The sequence below is a fragment of the Microcaecilia unicolor genome, chromosome 12 (assembly GCF_901765095.1).
Source record: "Microcaecilia unicolor chromosome 12, aMicUni1.1, whole genome shotgun sequence".
In the NCBI taxonomy this organism is placed as follows: Eukaryota; Metazoa; Chordata; class Amphibia; order Gymnophiona; family Siphonopidae; genus Microcaecilia; species Microcaecilia unicolor.
Window position 1 is genome coordinate 13,838,302 of NC_044042.1, and position 18,872 is coordinate 13,857,173.

General features: G+C 45.7%; 1 protein-coding gene across 4 annotated transcripts in view; it reads left to right on the forward strand.

Moving 5' to 3' along the window:
* The window catches only part of MAGI3 (membrane associated guanylate kinase, WW and PDZ domain containing 3), a 336,183-nt gene that overhangs the window by 242,837 nt on the left and 74,474 nt on the right, over nt 1-18,872 (forward strand). For 2 of the 4 annotated variants that reach the window (XM_030221928.1, XM_030221930.1), the window contains exons 4-6: nt 4,897-5,106; nt 6,492-6,666; nt 12,493-12,584. In XM_030221928.1, coding sequence (XP_030077788.1) covers nt 4,897-5,106; nt 6,492-6,666; nt 12,493-12,584 — 477 coding nt within the window. The remainder of the gene's footprint in view (nt 1-4,896; nt 5,107-6,491; nt 6,667-12,492; nt 12,585-18,872) is intronic. The other 2 variants (XM_030221929.1, XM_030221931.1) reach the window with 1 other exon arrangement.

An 18,872-nucleotide genomic window follows, 5' to 3' on the forward strand; every position in this document is an offset into this window, starting at 1 on the left:
GTCCATCTAGCCCAGTATCCTGTTTTCCAAATAGTGGCCAAGCCAGGCCACAAGTACCTGGCAGAAACCCAAATTGTGGCAACATTCCAGAACCCCAAAGAATAGCAAGATCCTGGAATCCTAAAGAGTGACAAGATTCCATGCAGAATCTCAGAGAATAGCAATATTCCACGTAGAACCCCAAAGAATAGCAAGATTCCGGAATCCTAAAGGGGGTGACAAGATTCCATGCAGAGTCTCAGAGAATAGCAATATTCCACGTAGAACCCCAAAGAATAGCAAGATTCCGGAATCCTAAAGGGGGTGACAAGATTCCATGCAGAGTCTCAAAGAGTAGCAACACTCCACTCATAAGAACATAAGAGTAGCCATAGTGGGTCAGACCAGTGGTCCATCTAGCCCAGTATCCTGTTTTCCAAACAGTGGCCAAGCCAGGTCACAAGTACCTGGCAGAAACCCAACTTGTGGCAACATTCCATGTAGAACTCCAAAGAATAAGCAAGATCCTGGAATGCTAAAGATTCCATTCAGAATCTGAGTATCAACATTACATGTAGAACCCCCAAGAATAGCAAGATTCTGGAATCCTAAAGAGTGGCAAGATTCCATGCAGAATCTGAGTAGCAACATTCCATGTAGAACCCCAAAGAAGAGCAAGATTCTGGAATCCTAAAGGGTGACAGGATTCCATGCAGAGTCTCAAAGAGTAGCAACATTCCACTCATAAGAACATAAGAGTAGCCATAGTGGGTCAGACCAGTGGTCCATCTGCCCCAGTATCCTGTTTTCCCAACAGTGGCCAAGCCAGGTCATAAGTACCTGGCAGAAACCCAAGTACCTGGTATTAGTTGAGTGAAAAAATATTTCCTCCTATTTCATTGAGTGTCCCTTTGTCTTTGTACTTTTGAAAAGAGTAAATCGATTCACTTTTACCTGTTCTACAGCACTCAGGATTTTGTAGACCTCAGTCATACCCCCCCCCCCCCACCTCAGCCTTCTCTTTAGCCTTTCCTCATGTAGGAGGAGTTTCATCCCTTTAATCCTTCTGGTCACCCTTCTTTGAACCTTTTCTAATTCCATTATATCATTTTTGAGAGAGAAATTATTAGGACGTGGGTATATCTTGGACATCTGGTTGCACTTAGAAAAGCAAGCAGAATTACTACAAGTTTGAAGTACGTGTAAAGATTGACCAGGAGTTGAGATGTTTTCCATAGGTTCCTTCCTACCCTGAGGGAGATAAAGAAATGATGATTTTCATTCAGAACAGCAGGGATGCTTTCAAGGGATGGATAGAGTTTCATGTATGGTCTTGTGAGAGAGGAGGGGAAGAGGCAGCTCAAGCTGTGTGGCAAAACCTTTTCCGCCTGATTGCACCGTAATCTGAAAGTAGTGCATTAAAACGTAGGCACGCCGCTGCTCTGGTTATTATGTTACCCAGCAGGAGACCAATGAGACGTCATAGGGATTGAAAAGACTGTAGGGTTTTTAAGCAAGAGCTGCAATTAAAGCACATAATGAAAGTTCTGTTTTTACAAGCTCGGGCTCCGAGACGACGATTTAAGTCTTGTCCGTGGTGCTGTGACTTCTTAAGATCGAGTTTGTTCTGCATGCGCTCCTGCCATCAGTTTAACACAGAAACAGGGAATCCGATGGCAGGTGCAGGTCCTTCTTCTTAATCCGCAAACGAATCTTTTCCGGAGATGGGAAGGCGGTAGAACGAGAGGACATGAAATGAGATTGAAGGGGGGCAGACTCAGGAAAGATGTCAGGAAGTATTTCTTCACGGAGAAGGGTGGTGAACGCTTGGAATGCCCTCCCGCGGGAGGTGGTGGAGATGAAAACGGTAACGGAATTCAAACATGCGTGGGATAGGCATAAAGGAATCCTGTGCAGAAGGAATGGCTCCACAGAAGCTTAGCTGAAATTGGGTGGCGGGGGGAAGAGGGGTTGGTGGTTGAGAGGCTAGGATAGGGGAGGGCAGACTTATACGGGGTCTGTGCCGGGAGGCGGGACTGGTGGTTGGGAGGCGGGAAATACTGCTGGACAGACTTATACGGTCTGTGCCCTGAAAAAGACAGGTACAAATCAAGGTAAGGTATACACGTATGAGTTTATCGTGGGCAGACTAGATGGACCGTGCAGGTCTTTTTCTGCCATCATCTACTATGTTATGTTCGGTCCTTCTGATCAGCCCAGATTCACCTTTTCTAGTGCAATGCCCAGGATCCCAAATGATATGTGGTTTTCCTCGGATCAGGCCTCCGTGAACTCTGCTACTCTTTGTCTCCTCTTGGAATTCGGTCCACACATCCACTACTCCTCCTGTGAAGCGTTATTTTCCGATGGTTGCACGGACAGGGTGTTAAAGTACTGTGCTAGAATTGCAGAATGTATAAATCTGTTGGACCAATGGATAGGGATATTTTTAAAATTAAATAAAGAGAAAACAAAGGTTTTTTTTCTATTGGACAAACAAAATGAAATTTGGAATGTCCTTCTTTCTATGCGAAAGTGACCCTGGTTTTAAGTTTGAATCCTATCTGACAGGAGAAAGGGGATGGGACTTGATATACCGCCTTTTTCTGGTTACAATCAAAGCTGTTTACATATTATATACAGGTACTTATTTGTACCTGGGGCAGTGGAGGGTTAAGTGACTTGCCTGCCCAGAGCCACGAGGAACTGCAGTGGGAATCCAACTCAGTTCCCCAGGATCAAAGTCCGCTGCACTAACCACTAGGCTACTCCTCCACTAGCAACATTCCATGTAGAAGCCTGCCCTTGCAGATCACCAATGTGGCTGCGCAGGCTTCTGTTTCTGTGAGTCTGAGGTCCTGCACGTATGTGCAGGACCTCAGACTCACAGAAACAGAAGCCTGCGCGGCCGCGTTGCTGATCTGCAAGGGCAGGCTTCTACATGGAATAGTGGAATAACAACATTCCATGTAGAATCTCAAATAGTAGCAACAGAATCTCAATAGTAGCAACATTCCATCTAGAATCTCCAATAGTAGCAACAGAATCTCAATAGTAGCAACATTCCATCTAGAATCTCCAATAGTAGCAACATTCCATCTAGAATCTCAAATAGGGAAAGGGAAATGGGACTTGATATACTGCCTTTCTGAGGTTTTTGCAGCGTCCGGGCATCAGCATGATGGTGTAAGCTAGGCAGCTGGGATAGCTGCGCTTATGGTTGAGCAGCCTTGCTGTACGGCGGGGAGCTCTGTATACGATTGGTCAGTCTGGCTGTGACGGCGGACTGGGTAAGGTTGATTGGCTTGGGTATACCCAGGTTTATGATGTTTGTAATTTAAATAAAGCTGCGGCCAAGTTGTGCCATGTTAAGAAAATGCCATGTGTCTGTTATTCTTCAAGTATCACGAATACCAGTAGGCCCGAGGGGTCTCGGCTGCCCTATGTAACTGAAGCGAACATCGAAACCCCTTAAAATTTACACTCCAACCCATCCATATCTATTCAGTCATGACCAGGGTGTAGACCATAGAAATCTGCCCAGCACTTGTTTTGTTTCCCAATTACCAGTGTCACCACCTAATCTCCGCTAAGATCCCATGGATCCATTCCTTCTAAACAGGATTCCTTTGTGTTTATCCCATGCATGTTTGAATTCTGTTACCGTTTTCATCTCCACCACCTCCCAGCAGGAGGGCATTCCACATATCCACCGCCCTCTCCGTGAAAAAATACTTCCTGACATTAGTCCTGAGTCTGCCCCCCTTCAACCTCAATTCATGTCCTCTAGTTCTACCGCCTTCCCGTCTCCGAAAAAGGTTCATTTGCGGATTAATACCTTTCAAATATTTGAACGCCTGTATCACGTCACCCCTGTTTCTCCTTTCCTCCAAGGTATACATGTTCAGGTCGGCAAATCTCTCCTCGTACGGTTTGCAACGCAAATCCCATACCATTTTTGTAGCTTTTCTTTGCACCGCTTCCAGTCTTTTTACATCTTTAGCAAGATATGGCCTCCAAAACTGAACACCAACTACCTGTAGGGTGGTAAAAAGTTTTACTCCCGCACCTGTGAGTAAATGTGGAGTTTTTTTGTTGTTGTTTTTTAACACAGATCCCCCATCCCCGTGTCATTTTCTAGTGATACTCCAGCATCATGGGATTGTGGCAGGTCAGAATTAAGCATAGTGTGAGAAAAGGGGAGGGAGGAAGGAAGAAGCAAAGAGGGAGCCGATTCGGAATTATATTGAATAAGAAAAGCCCGTCTTTACGATCCTCTGTACAGCTGAGGTCTTCTCTGGTTTAATTATCATAGATCGAACGGCAATTCACTGATTCAGTCGGACTCTGTAAATGACTTTGGGTTAAAGCTTGGTTTACTGAAAGCAGTATGTAAATGTAACATAACACAAGGTAATCCATCTATTTCTCTGTGAATTAACTAGATGCTGTGAACGTATTAGTGGTGTTATAAAGAGTCTGCCTCTTACATTTATTTATTTATTTATTTATTTGTAGCATTTGTATCCCACATTTTCCCACCTATTTGCAGGCTCAATGTGGCTTACATTTGCCGTAATGGCGGTTGCCATTTCCGGGTAGAAGATCAAACCCCTTTTCCCCAGCAGGTACACTCCGGCCTTTTCAGGTTTCAATGGTATACAGTTCCGTGGGCTGCAGAAGCTGCCAGCTATAAATTTGGGTATAGCTGGAGCACGCCTGGCGGGGGAAACATTACTGGCACTCTCATGGGCACCTCAGAGGGAACGTTGGGGGATCTGCAGCTGGTTTGACGAGTGCCCAGAGGTTGAAAGTACCTGTGTGGGGTGAGGATGCAACTTTGAGCAAATGTGATGATCGGCAGATGCTGCCTGCTGCTGCATGAAATATTATTTGTAACATTTTAACCATCTCCAGGTAATTTTTATGGTACCCCGAAGCCACCGGCAGAGCCCAGTCCTTTCCAGCCGGACCCTGTAGACCAGGTTCTGTTTGACAGCGGCTTTGATTCGGAATCTCAGAGGAAAAGGACCACGTCAGTCAGCAAGATGGACAGGACGGACAGTTCCCTCCCTGAGGAGGAAGAGGAGGAAGATCGAGAAGCCATTAATGGTAGTTCGAGCACAGGTTGGTAACATAACTCACCAGTTTTTTTCTGTCTGTCGTATTCACATTGAGAAAGAGGTCTGGTTTTATGCCAGGCTCACAAATGGGTTTGGGGATAGTGCTGGGCAGACTTATACGGTCTGTGCCAGAGCCGGTGGTGGGAGGCGGGACTGGTGGTTGGGAGGCGGGGATAGTGCTGGGCAGACTTATACGGTCTGTGCCAGAGCTGGTGGTTGGGAGACGGGGATAGTGCTGGGCAGATTTATACGGTCTGTGCCAGAGCCGGTGGTTGGGAGGTGGGGCTGGTGGTTGGGAGGCGGGGATAGTGCTGGGCAGACTTATACGGTCTGTGCCAGAGCCGGTGGTGGGAGACGGGACTGGTGGTTGGGAGGCGGGGATAGTGCTGGGCAGACTTATACGGTCTGTGCCAAAGCCGGTGGTGGGAGGCGGGGCTGGTGGTTGGGAGGTGGGGATAGTGCTGGGCAGACTTATACGGTCTGTGCCAGAGCCGGTGGTGGGGAGGCAGGGCTCATGGTTGGGAGGCGGGGATAGTGCTGGGCAGACTTATACGGTCTGTGCCAGAGCCGGTGGTGGGAGGCGGGGCTGGTGGTTGGGAGGTGGAGATAGTGCTGGGCAGACTTATAGGGTCTGTGCCAAAGCCGGTGGTGGGAGGCGGGGCTGGTGGTTGGGAGGTGGGGATAGTGCTGGGCAGACTTATAGGGTCTGTGCCAGAGCTGGTGGTTGGGAGACAGGACTGGTGGTTGGGAGGCGGGGATAGTGCTGGGCAGACTTATAGGGTCTGTGCCAGAGCTGGTGGTTGGGAGACAGGACTGGTGGTTGGGAGGCGGGGATAGTGCTGGGCAGACTTATACGGTCTGTGCCCTGAAGAGGACAGGTACAAATCAAGGTAGGGTATACACAAAAAGTAGCACATATGAGTTTATCTTGTTGGGCAGACTGGATGGACCGTGCAGGTCTTTTTCTGCCGTCATCTACTATGTTACTATGTTTGGGTATTAGCACTACACAGCCCAGCATGGCTCTCTCCGTCCTAAAGCTCTCAGCAGAGCAGAGTCCACAGACTAAGTCATTAGAAAGCACACAGAGTGCTGTTGGCATCATTTAACAGGAGCTCCTTATTCTCAACGGAGCAGCTGAAATATCAGCCAGATGCCAAAACAGTATCTCAAGGCTCGGGAACTGATTGCTGCTCATCAGGTCCCTTGGGGCTGCTGGGTTCAGTTTGCAACAGAAGCAAAGCATAACTTGCAGTCATTTCTAGTGGAATTTGGGGGACATGTGGCAGCTTTGAAACTCGGTTTGGTTTGCTGCCAAGGAAAGTTGTTGACGTGCAGAGGATGGATGTTAATTGGCCTGAAAAACCTTCTCTCTTTCCGTTCTCGCAGAGCACAAAGACAGATACGTGGGCCCTTCAAATGGAGTGAGGACTATTCCCAGTTACAACCAGACCAACAGCTCCATGGATTTTCAAAATTACTTAACAAGAGACGACAATCTGGAGCCTCTACCCAAGAACTGGGAGATGGCCTACACGGACACGGGAATGATCTACTTCATTGAGTAAGCCGATGTTGTGGCCCAGTGCACTGATAGTACTCATTGAACTATGAACCCCTCGGGGGGGGGGGGGGGGGGGGTTATTTATCATATTAATGTTTGCTGTTAAATCGCTCATTGAATCGAGATGAAAGGAATACAGTGGTTTTGTAAGAACACAAAAGTGCCTGTACCATCTCTGCCTGCCATTACAGGCATTTACAAGGATAAAAAAAATGTTTTAACTGGGTGAATGAGCTGTCGGAATGACCCCGTTTCAGCGCAGCTAAAAGTTGTATTTGGAGGTGCTTAGGTTAGAGGAGCCTATAAAAAACAACAAAGCAGTGGAATCAAATGCATTTATTGGAACAATGTCCGACGTGGCCACGTTTCGCCCTCAGGCGTTAATGCATATCAGTTTAGTTGGAAGTAGCAGATAAGTGGAACTAGATTTTTGGAATAACGGTTCTCATCCCACTATTAGTGTACATGATATATTTATATACACTTTTGATAGTTTGTACCCCTGACGCAGCCTGAGAGCGAAACGTGGCCACGTCGGGTATTTCAATAAATGCATTTGATTCCACTGCTTTGTTGTTTTTTACATACTGTTTTGTAAGCAGTTGTGTGCCTTTTTTTTTTTTGTTTTTGTTTGTTTTACACACAGAGCCTGATACTCAGCTGGCGGCCATCACCGTTTTGCTGGCTTTGGAAATTCAATACATACAATCTACCAGAAAGTACTCCAATAAATACTTCTGATAAGCATAAACATTTTTATTGTTACCTATATATGTACATATGTGTTCAAATCATTTTTATTGGTGAGGGTCTACTTCGTACATATTGTAATATCATCAGTTATACATTTATCAGTAATACGTTGATCATCTAACAGTATTTGGGATACCTTCATTTTTATCTACATCAATTCTATACATTATCTTTCTTCTTCACCCAACCTGCCCCTCCACCTTCTTTCCCTCTTCTCTTACTATAAACTAACTCCGTCTCTCCCCCCCCCCCCAAACTCTCCCTCCTCCCTAAACTATAGCCATCCTCCCCCCACCTTTTTTTTTTTTTTTTTGCCTCTTTGGGATTCAGTTCTTTGTTCTAGCCTCACTCTCTTGTGTGGCCCAGAACCTTATACGTTCAACAGTCTACTTCGTGTTGCGGGGGTTAAAGTTTATATATGTACATATATTATCAACAATATCCCTCGGTTTTCATGGGACTCACTTCCGCAACCCTTTCACAGCGTCATCCGCAACGTCAAAGCGTACTCGCACAATTACCAACCACACATTACATCACACTAAGATTACATTGGCAATATTTACACTTGGGAGTCCAAATGTAATATCTTCACTTGACTTTTGATGATATTTCAAAATATTCCTTCCACACACTTGAATCAGAAATTTCCAAAGTAGATAACACAAGCCGCTTTTACATTGCAGCCCTTGACCAGCGAGAGAGAGGTTACCGCTTAAAGATAGGACCAACTTTTATGTGGTACTTTTTATGCAGTTAACCTGGCAGGTTAAGTTTATTTTATTTATTTACTAATCAAAAAAGGCCTGTTTCTGACACAAATGAAACAGGCGTTAGCAAGGTTTTCCTCGGAGTGTGTATGTTTGAGAGAGAGTGTGTGAGAGTGAATGTGTGTGTGAGAGAGAGAGAGTGAGTCTGTGAGAGTGTGTGTGTGTGTGAGAATGAGAGTGTGTGCAAGTGCGTATGTGAGACACAGTGTGAGAGAGAGAGAGCGTGTGTGTGAGATTGAGTGTATGAGACCAAGAGAGTGTGTGACTGTGTGACACAGAGAGAGTGAATGTGATACAGTGTGAGACAGAGTGTGTGAGTGAAAGAGAGAAAGACAGAGAGAGAGAGAGAGTGTGTGTGTGACAGAGATACCTCCCCCCTCTCTGTTGTCAGGCCCCCCCTCCCTGCCTCTCTCTGGTGTGAGCCCCCCCCCCTCTCTCTGGTGTCTGAGCGTTACTGTGCAGGACGCTGAGCTGTGGCTGTGCTTCAAGGAACTGACCAATCCTATTTAATAGAATGCACCTCCAACATTCTGAAGCCGAGAAACCTTGTGTGGTTGGTCACTTCTACTTGTGACGAACCCGGAAGTACGTGATGTCAGAATGTTGGAGGTGCATTTTATTATATAGGATTGCATTTGTACCCCACATTTTCCCACCTATTTGCAGGCTCAGTGTGGCTTACATAGTACCGTCAAAGGCGTTTGCCCAGTCGGTTGATAACAGATACAAGGTTGTATAGTGATCGTATGAGTTATAAGTGGAGGGTCGCAAGGGATGAAGATTGCGTGAAGTTCTGCATATCGATACTTAACAAGTGCCAACTCTGCCACCCCACCTGCACCCCAAAACAGCTGTTTTTCAGTTTACCACAAGCCGGTTGTTTTCAGCACTAACTTGATAATTACCGCTGAAAATGACTGGTTAGCCCTGAACAGGTGATTTAACCAGGCCAGGACCAGTTTCTGACCAGTTAAATCCCTTTGAGTATCGACCCCATGGATTTTTTTTTTTCAATTCTGTATGTTTTATTTTCTTGGAAACTTTTGCCCCCAGAAACCAGCAGGAGCAGAGGGTATATAGCTCTTCTGAACGCATGACATGTGTGCGTTCTCTTACTTTGGCGCAAAGCCTCTGGGTAAAATGTACCGACAGACTTGGTCCCAGTGTGACACTTTGAAAATTCTCACAAGTAGTTTGTCTTCTGGAGAGACTTTGCTTGCTTCTCTCTCTCTCTCTCTCTCTCTCTCTCTCTCTCTCTCTCTCTCTCTCTCTCTCTGAAGTCATCTTTCAGAGCCCTCAGTTTTATGTATGGGCTACAATGCTAAGTGGAGGAGTGGCCTAGTGGTTAGGGTGGTGGACTTTGGTCCTGGGGAACTGAGTTTGATTCCCACTTCAGGCACAGGCAGCTCCTTGTGACTCTGGGCAAGTCACTTAACCCTCCATTGCCCCATGTAAGCCGCATTGAGCCTGCCATGAGTGGGAAAGCGCAGGGTACAAATGTAACAAAAATAAAGTAGATACTATTGGAGATTCTACATGGAATGTTGCTACTATTGGAGATTCTAAATGGAATGTTGCTATTCCACTAGCGACATTCCATGTAGAAGGCTGCGCAGACTTCTGTTTCTGTGAGTCTGACGTCTTGCACGTATGTGCAGGACGTCAGACTCACAGAAGCAGAAGCCTGCGCGGCCACATTGGTGATCTGCAAGGGCCGACCTCTACATGGAATGTTGCTAATGGAACAGCAACATTCCATGTAGAATCTCCAATAGTAGCAACAGTGGAGGAGTGGCCTAGTGGTTAGGGTGGTGGACTTTGGTCCTGAGGAACTGAGTTCAATTCCCACTTCAGGCACAGGCAGCTCCTTGTGACTCTGGGCAAGTCACTTAACCCTCCATTGCCCCAGGTACAAATAAGTACCTGTATATAATATGTAAGCCACATTGAACCTGCTATGAGTGGGAAAGCGCGAGGTACAAATGTAACAAAAATAAAAAATTCTAGTTCCAGAAAGAGCCCCCGAAGTCCCTCAGGGCTGCATTTAATTCCAGACTGAAATACTGTAGGGAGAAAAAAAAAAAAGCTGAGCAAGATAACTGGGTAAGATGCAGCAAAGGCTGTACTATGGCAGAGCAAAACCCATCGGTCCCCACCGAAGAAATGATGTGGCAACCAGCAGCATCTCTCTGACATCTGGGATGGCTGCACTGTATCTGGTCAGGTTGGTAGCAAAGGGGGTGGACAGGAGAGGAGGGAGTATGCAAGGGGGTGGACAGGAAAGGAAGAGGCAGATGGGAGTGAATTGCTCTGATGCTCAGTAAAGTGAAGCGGGGTGGGGAGGTGGCCGCAGACAGATCTGTTAGAAAAGCATGACCAGCTGAGGTGGTGAAGAGGCAGTAATGTGTTTTGTTAGGATTCATGTCTGCAGACGCATTATTCTAAGCAGGGCTCTGTCAGGTGAGGTTTTTGTGGCTTTGTAGTAATATTCCATTAAAGACAGATTTAAGAAAATAAACGTGTCTTACCGCTATGAGAACTACACCTGCTACCTATAATCCACAGTGTAGTGCTAGTGTGCGAATTTCAGGAGGGGATGAGTGCATAGGCCGGTGACGTGCATTAAGCAAGAAAACAGAAGCTCAGTCATTCTCGTCCCTTTTTAAACTGAAGACTTTTGAGCAAGCCTAACGTCAGTTCAGATTTCTGCTCATTGAGAGTCCCTTTTACCAAGCTGCGGCAAAAGGGGGCCGGTGCTGGGGTTGGCACATGTTTTACACATGCGCCAAAGCCCTCTTTTACCGTGGCTGGTAAGAGGGAAGTCTCGCTTTCCTGCAGGAAATGGCCATACGGCAGATAAAGTACTTGCAGGTTCCATTTGGGGGGGGGGGGGGGGGGGGAGAGAGCCCTTACCACCACCACCACCTATTGAAGTAGCGGTAAGGACTTCCGCATTTACCCAGTGATAACCGGGCAGCATTTTTTGTAGTGCTGGAAATGATGGCACGGCAGGGGTGGAAAGTACTGCCGTGCTGCTGCTCGGAGGAGTGGCCTAGTGGTTAGAGCACCGGTCTTGCAATCCAGAGGTGGCTGGTTCAAATCCCACTGCTGCTTCTTGTGATCTTGGGCAAGTCACTTAACTACTACTACTACTTATCATTTCTAAAGCGCTACTAGATGTACGTAGCGCTGTACACTTGAACATGAAGGGACAGTCCCTGCTCGACAGATCTTACAATCTAATTAGGACACACAAACAGGACAAACAAGAGATAAGGGAATATTAAAGTGAGGATGATAAAATAAGGGTTCTGAACAAGTGAATAAGGGTTAGAAGTTAAAAGCTGCATAAAAAAGGTGGGCTTTTAGCTTAGATTTGAAGACAGCCAGAGATGGAGCTTGACGAACCGGCTCAGGAAGTCTATTCCAGGCATATGATGTAGCAGGATAAAAGGAACGGAGTCTGAAGTTAGCAGTGGAGGAGAAGGGTGCAGATAACAGAGATTTAGCCAGTGAACGAAGTTCCCGGGGAGGAATGTAGGGAGAGATGAGAGTGGAGAGGTACTGAGGAGCTGCAGAGTGAATGCACTTGTAAGTCAATAAGAGGAGTTTGAACTGTATGCGGAAACAGATAGCAAGCCAGTGAAGTGACGAGGAGAGGGCTAATATTAGCATAGCGACACTGGCGGAATATAAGTTGTGCAGCGGAGTTTTGAACAGATTGAAGGGGAGAGAGATGGCTAAGTGGGAGACCTGTGAGAAGCAAGTTGCAATAGTCTAAGTGAGAGGTGATAAGAGTGTGGATAAGGGTTCTGGTAGTGTGCTCAGAAAGGAAAGGGCAAATTTTGCATTATCATTATAGAGAAAGAAAGGACAGGTTTTAGCAGTCTGCTGAATATGTGCAGAGAGGGAGGAGTCGAAGATGACCCATTTAACCCTCCATTGCCTCAGGTACAAACTTAGACTGTGAGAAATACCCAGTGTACCTGAACGTAACTCACCTTGAGCTACTACTGAAAAAGGTGTGAGTAAAATATAAATAAAATAAGTAAAAATACTCCCACTTAGTAAAAGGAGCCCTGAGCTACTAGGACAGGACACTTTCTGTGACTTTCTGATACTTGAGTAATTTCACTGGTGCCCACAGCAGTGACGGGTGTGGTTATGACATGTCGTGATTTAGTGAAAGGGGGTCAGATTCAGATTTCGTTCCCACAAGGGAGACCTGAGAGCTGCACTTCTGAGCCACATTTGATAACTGGGTGTGGGATTAACATCCTTTTTATTGCCTTCCTTCCCACAGCCACAACACTAAAACAACTACCTGGCTTGATCCCCGGCTCTGCAAGAAGGCCAAGGCCCCCGAAGACTGCGATGATGGAGGTGAGGTCCACAGTAAGCTCCAGCCTTGATTTATCTCTGCCCTCTTCCAAATCTTTGTGGGTTTTTTTTTTCTCAATATGGGAAAATAATTACTGTTAGGGGTAGAACTCTAGATCAGTGGTTCTCAGCCCAGTCCTCAGGACAGGGGCGTAGCCAGACAACAGATTTTGGGTGGGCCTAGGCAAGAAGTGGGGTGGGCACCAAGTGTTCTCCCCCACCACCAAAAAAAAATCTCTCAGCTGGTGGGATAACACTTCTTTCCACCTTGGCAGTGGCGCTAAAAACTGAGAATGCGCAGGTGCCATTATCCTGGAGAGTAGCGTTTTCGTTACCATCAGCTGGCAGAGATTGGGATCCCCACCAGCTACCACTAAACATGTATCACCCAAGCCCACCTGTGGCTACGCCACTGCCTCAGGACATACCCAGCAAGTCTGGTTTTCCCGGTTACTCACAATGAATATGCATGAGCTTGATTTGCATACACTGCCTCCATTATATGCAAATGTCTCATGCATATTCATTGTGGATATCCTGAAAACCTGACTGGCAAGGGGTGCTCCAGGACTGCTCTAGCTGATCTCTCTCTTAAGCCAGTATCCACCCACATCTCCACAGCCTGTCACTCATCCTGCAGAGCAGTGGCGCCCTCTTTAGGATGCTCACCGATGGTGCCACTTTGACTTTCCTCCTGTCTTGCCACTCCTGTATCCCCTTCCCTAAGCACGTGAATCAATTGAATTTCACTTTTTATTTCTCTGGGAAACGTATTCTGTTCTAGAAGTCATTGCTTATTGTCTTATTCCTCTCTGGTAGGTTTAAGACATGGTAAGCAGTGGAAAGCGTCTTTCTGTTTTGTTCTGTTTCAATTTGGAATGATCTTCCTTTGGCACTTAGGTTGGATTCATCATATGATTTCTTTTCAGAAAAGAGTTAATTATCTGTTTGAGAAATCTTTGTTTCTGTAATTCTAATGCCCTTCATTATCTTTCTTGTAAGAATTGAATTACTTTTTTTTTTTTTTTTTTTTTTAGTTTTTTTAAGTGTTTAATATTAGTAAAGCACATAATTAGCAAAATCCTTCTGACCTCTTTAGGCTTCTGTGTTCCTAAAAAGCATTGTGCTATACATTATCTTTATATAATCTGGTATAAAAATCTCTCTATATAAAAGGCACCACCAACGTTCTAAATGAAGCCTCCAGCCGGAAGTGTGAAGGGGGAGAGATATCCGGTTTCCCCATGAGTGTCTGCCCCGCCCTCGCTCTCTCTGTAACACAAACAGTGAAGGAAAACACAGCAAAGCACGAAATCAAATCGCTCTCTCTGTAACAGTGAAGGACTCAGAGGGGGGAGGGGAGAGAGGGCAGAAGCTCTCACTATCTCTGTAACACAAACACAGCACAGCAGGAAACAACACTGAAGGACTCGACTCCGAGGGGGGAGGGGACAGACAGCACAGGGGAAGGGAGAGAGGGCAGAGGGCAGGGACACACACACTCCCACATGCACACAGAAGAAAACCTTGCTAGCCCCCGTTTCATTTGCATCAGAAACGGGGCTTTTTTTACTAGTAATTATATATTGGAATATGCTATTTGAATACATGATTGTACTATGTTTATGCTCAGCTTTTACTCCTTATGTTACTGTAACTTTGACATTTTATCAAAAATTGATTTTAAGTTTCAACATTTTTTATTGATCACTGTTCACAAGGTACACATACCACAACCGTAATATACAGAAATTCAAATGTAAACAAGTTTTCATTAGTTCAAAATGTTCCCATTTCGTCATCATACATTTTACATTATTGCTCTCCCCACCGCACTATATTATGGTGCAACAATAATGGATGGTAAAACATCAACTTAAACGTACAATTCCTAGGCCCTGTTGACCAGACTGCCCTCCCAGTATTAACAACAACAAATCCTATATCACCCTCCATTCTTCCTACAAATATTTAATTCCGACATTGATAGAGAAAACAGTCCTTAGTGAACACCAGCCTCGCCAATCTTATTCTAAGTGCCGGCCATAAGCGTGCGAGGGTTCTTTTTTGTCTGGCAATTTATGTCACTAAACCTGTATGTGTCCCTAAAACAGGATATGATTATAACCCCCTCCTTGAATTACTGTATTTTAATTTATAGATTTTTTTTTTTTCTTTTTTTAAAGTTATCTCTGTTGTAAACTGCTTAGGACTGTTTCGGATTCTGCGGCATTTAAAACTTAGAAGAGAAGACTAGAGGGAAGCCATGTTTGATAGGGGGATGGGTTGCTTTCCTCCCAGCTGTGGCTTTGTGGGAAATTAAAATGAAGATGAGCAATATGATTGCCCAGGTATTAATAAACGCAGGAGGTGACATTAATCTGTAGTCTGCGGAAGCCTCGGGAAGCAGTTAGTAATGCTGTGAAATATCTGGAGTGGTCTGATTCCTGGCTGTCCATGTGAGATGTCTCTTGGCTGTTGAATAATCTTGCCGGGAGTAATTGTGCTAGAGGAGTTGCCGATTTGTTTGCGATACAGATTTCTTAGTTCTACGGAGTACTGACATCAGAAAAAGCAGGGAACGGGGAAGGCAAGGGACTGAGAAGCGTAATTTATTTATTTTGTAGCATTTGTATCCCACATTTTCCCACCTATTTGCAGGCTCAATGTGGCTTACATTTGCCGTAGTGGCGATTGCCATTTCCGGTCTACAGAGTTGCACATGGTTTTACATTCAGTGCGTACATACATGGTATAAGAATACATTGTGATCTTGCGTAGGTGTCAACATTATGTTGTTGCTCAGGTATCGACATTAGGGTAAAAGTGATAGTGTTTGGCAATGAGGTTAGTCAGCATTGTGTGGTTGCATAGGAATCGATATTAGATTAGAAGTGGGATTGTTTTGTTTATTAAAAGCATTGAGGTAAAAGTAATGAGTTTGGCCATAAGTTATGACCACAGCTCCACCTCACCAGACAAGGCAGGAGGTTCCCGCCTCTCCCCATTCAACAAAGCATCTTCACAGCACTGCTGCCTCCGCTTGCTGACTTCCCTTGAAGGCAGGGCCAACGCTAGACATGATGACGCCCAGGGCAGATGCTAGGGAGGAGGGCCCAAAAGCTTGCTTGTAGATTGGCCCTCTTTTAACTTCAGGCAGGTTCAGGGCCCCCAGTGACATGGGGGGGCACAGGGCAATTGCCCTGTTGGCCCACCCCTAACGCCAGCCCTGCTTGAAGGTGGAAACATGTAGGCCAGTGGGAAAGAGGAACAGGAGAAGAGAGGCTGATCATGAGAATGGGATGAAGAGAAGCTTCTTAGAACAGTCAAAATGGGGGGAGCACAGTGAGCCTATAACGCCCCCACGTGATGTACTTCATAGGGGAGCTGAAAGAAGAGGAGGGTGCAAGGAAAAAGCACTGCTCGTTGGATTATTGTGATACCACCAGCTGGCACCAGTTCATAATAATTACCCTACTGGGTTAGACAAAGGTCCATCACGTCCAGTGTCCTATTTCCAACAGGTCACAAGTACCTGACAGCATCCCAAAAGCTAGATCGTCCTTGCCGCTTATCCCAGGGATAAGCAGCGGATTTCCCCCAAGTCCACCTTAATACGGACTGTTCTTTTAGAAACTTGTCCAACCCCTTTATTTAACCCACCGACACCACTTACATCTTTGTGTTTGTACAAGTGAAAGCAGTATATCAAATTTTGAAGCCTGAAAGCTTTTTGCCATATCTTCTGGCAACAGATTCGAGTTTAATTATGCACGGAGTGAAAAAAATATTTTCTCGCTCAAACAGATGTACCACTTTGTAACTTCAACGTGTGTCCAAGAAAGTGGGGGAAGGTAAGAGGAGTCAGAAAGGTCATTCATGTTGAAGGAAGGGGGGGGGGGGGATCATTATGTCATAATTGCCCTCTGTTCTCACTACATCCCCAACATAAATAGTTTACCTCCTCCCTTAAAGGTTCACACGTGTGGATGGTTGGGATTTAGCTCACACCTTTCCAATGATAGTTTGAGGTCCCTTACATTCAAGTACCCAGAGGATTTACCTTCTAAGTTTTGAATAACGGGGCAGCGAGGTAATTAAATTTGCTGATGACACAAGGTTATTCAAAGTCGTTAATTCGCAAGAGGATTGTGAAAAATTACAGAAGGACCTTACGAGACTGGGAGACTGGGCGGCTAAATGGCAGAAAACGTTTAATGTGAGAAAGTGTAAGGTGCTGCGTGTGGGAAAAAATAGCCCGAATTATAGCTACGTCATGCAAGGTTCCATGTTAGGAGTTACGGACCAAGAAAGGGATCTAGGTGTCGTCGTTGATAATACACTGAAACCTGCTCAGTGTGCTGCTGCAGCTAGGAAAGCGAATAAAATGTTGGGTATTATTAGGAAAGGTATAGAAAACAGGTGTGAGGATGTTATAATGCCGTTGTATCGTTCCATGGTGCGACCGCACCTTGAGTATTGTGTCCAAGAAAGATATAGTATCTCAAGAAAGATATAGTGGAATTGGAAAAGGTGCAGCGAAGGGCGACGAAAATGATAGCGGGGATGGGACGACTTCCTTATGAAGAAAGACTAAGGAGGCTAGGGCTTTTCAGCTTGCAGAAGAGAAGGCTGAGGGGAGACATGATAGAGGTATATAAAATAATGAGTGGAGTGGAACAGGTGAACGTGAAGCGTCTGTTTACGCTTTCCAAAAATAGTAGGACTAGGGGGCATGCGATGAAACTATAGTGTAGTACATTTAAAACAAATAGGAGAAAGTTTTTCTTCACCCAACGCATAATTAAACTCTGGAATTCGTTGCCGGAGAAAGTGGTGAAGGCGGTTAGCTTGGCAGAGTTTAAAAAGGGTTTGGACGGTTTCCTAAAGGACAAGTCCATAGACTGCTACTAAATGGACTTGGGAAAAATCCACAATTTCGAGAATAACATGTATGGAATGTTTGTACGGTTGGGAAGCTGCCAAGTGCCCTTGACCTGGATTGGCCGCTGTCGGGGACAGGATGCTGGGCTCGATGGGCCTTTAGTCTTTTCCCAGTATGGCATTACTTATGTACTTATGGAGTATTTAGTGGTTTGCCCCAAACCACAAAAAGTGCCAGAGGGATTATTAAAGTAGGGAGCCCATCATGCTTGTTTCCCTCCCCCCCCCCCCCCCAAAGGGTTAACCCATAAATCCCCTTGTTTATCCAGCAAGGTGAGAGAGTTTCAAGCCAGTGTTTTCCCTGGAATCTGGAAAAATTCAGAGATGCTTCTTTTTGTTTCACTTTGCTTTTAATCATGCAACGATTTGTGAGTGTGTCAAGCAAGGCTAATGTGTTTTCTCACAGCAGGTAGAACATGTTTTTTTAAATGTTTCACTGCTTCCCTACTTGACAGAGACCCTTTGAAAGCTGCTGTAATGGTAGCAGTGCTCGGTGGACAGGAAACTCTCGCCCCCTTATACATTTTTCCTGCTGGCCCAAAACAGACAGAGGCTATTTGAACGGTCAAATGGAAGAGAAACATGCCAGGCTGGCGGGTCCTGTGAGTTAACAGTTCAGCGTGTTCTGTTGAGGTCAGAAATAGAGCACTTACTACTGGAGGGTGAACTGCAGACTCCTGACCTTTTATAGTCCATGGTTCAAAGTTCATGATGGGGCACAAATGAACCTCCTCTCCCCACCCCCCCACCCCCACTTTTTTTTTTTAAATCATGGGAGTTTAGGAGTCAAAATGTACAGAGGTGGTTTTTCCCAAATCTATAAACCCAGGCTATTCAACGGGGGCGTAGCCAGACCTCACGATGGGAGAGGTGGGGGGGCACATTGTGGTCTGCCGCCTCCCTGCTGCTCTCTCCCACTGCTACAGCAAATACCTTGGCTGGCGGGGATCCCCAGCCCCCTCTAGCTGAAGCCTTCTCCAGCGCCACTCTCCGGCACTGCCGCATTGCCTGCCCTGCTCTCTCTTCCCCCTCATATCCTGCACACTCCTTTTAGTGAAATACATTTTAGTGAAATAAATTTTGATTGTACTGTTTCCTGAGGTTTGTCTAGCCTTCCTCTGCTCCCAATTCCCTGTGTATCGTTGCTTGTCCCGTGGGACTTTTTTTTTTGTTTCAGTTACCTTCGGTTATCAGCATTTAACTGCATAAGTGCTGACACCACCCACAAAATCAGCCAGTTACGGCTTAGGCACCAGCTGGGTGTATTTAATGACGCTGTCTGGTTAAGTGCCACCATCGTTAGCCCCAGACTAGCAATTTAAAATGGCCAGGAGTGTTTCTGGCTGTTTCCATAGTAAC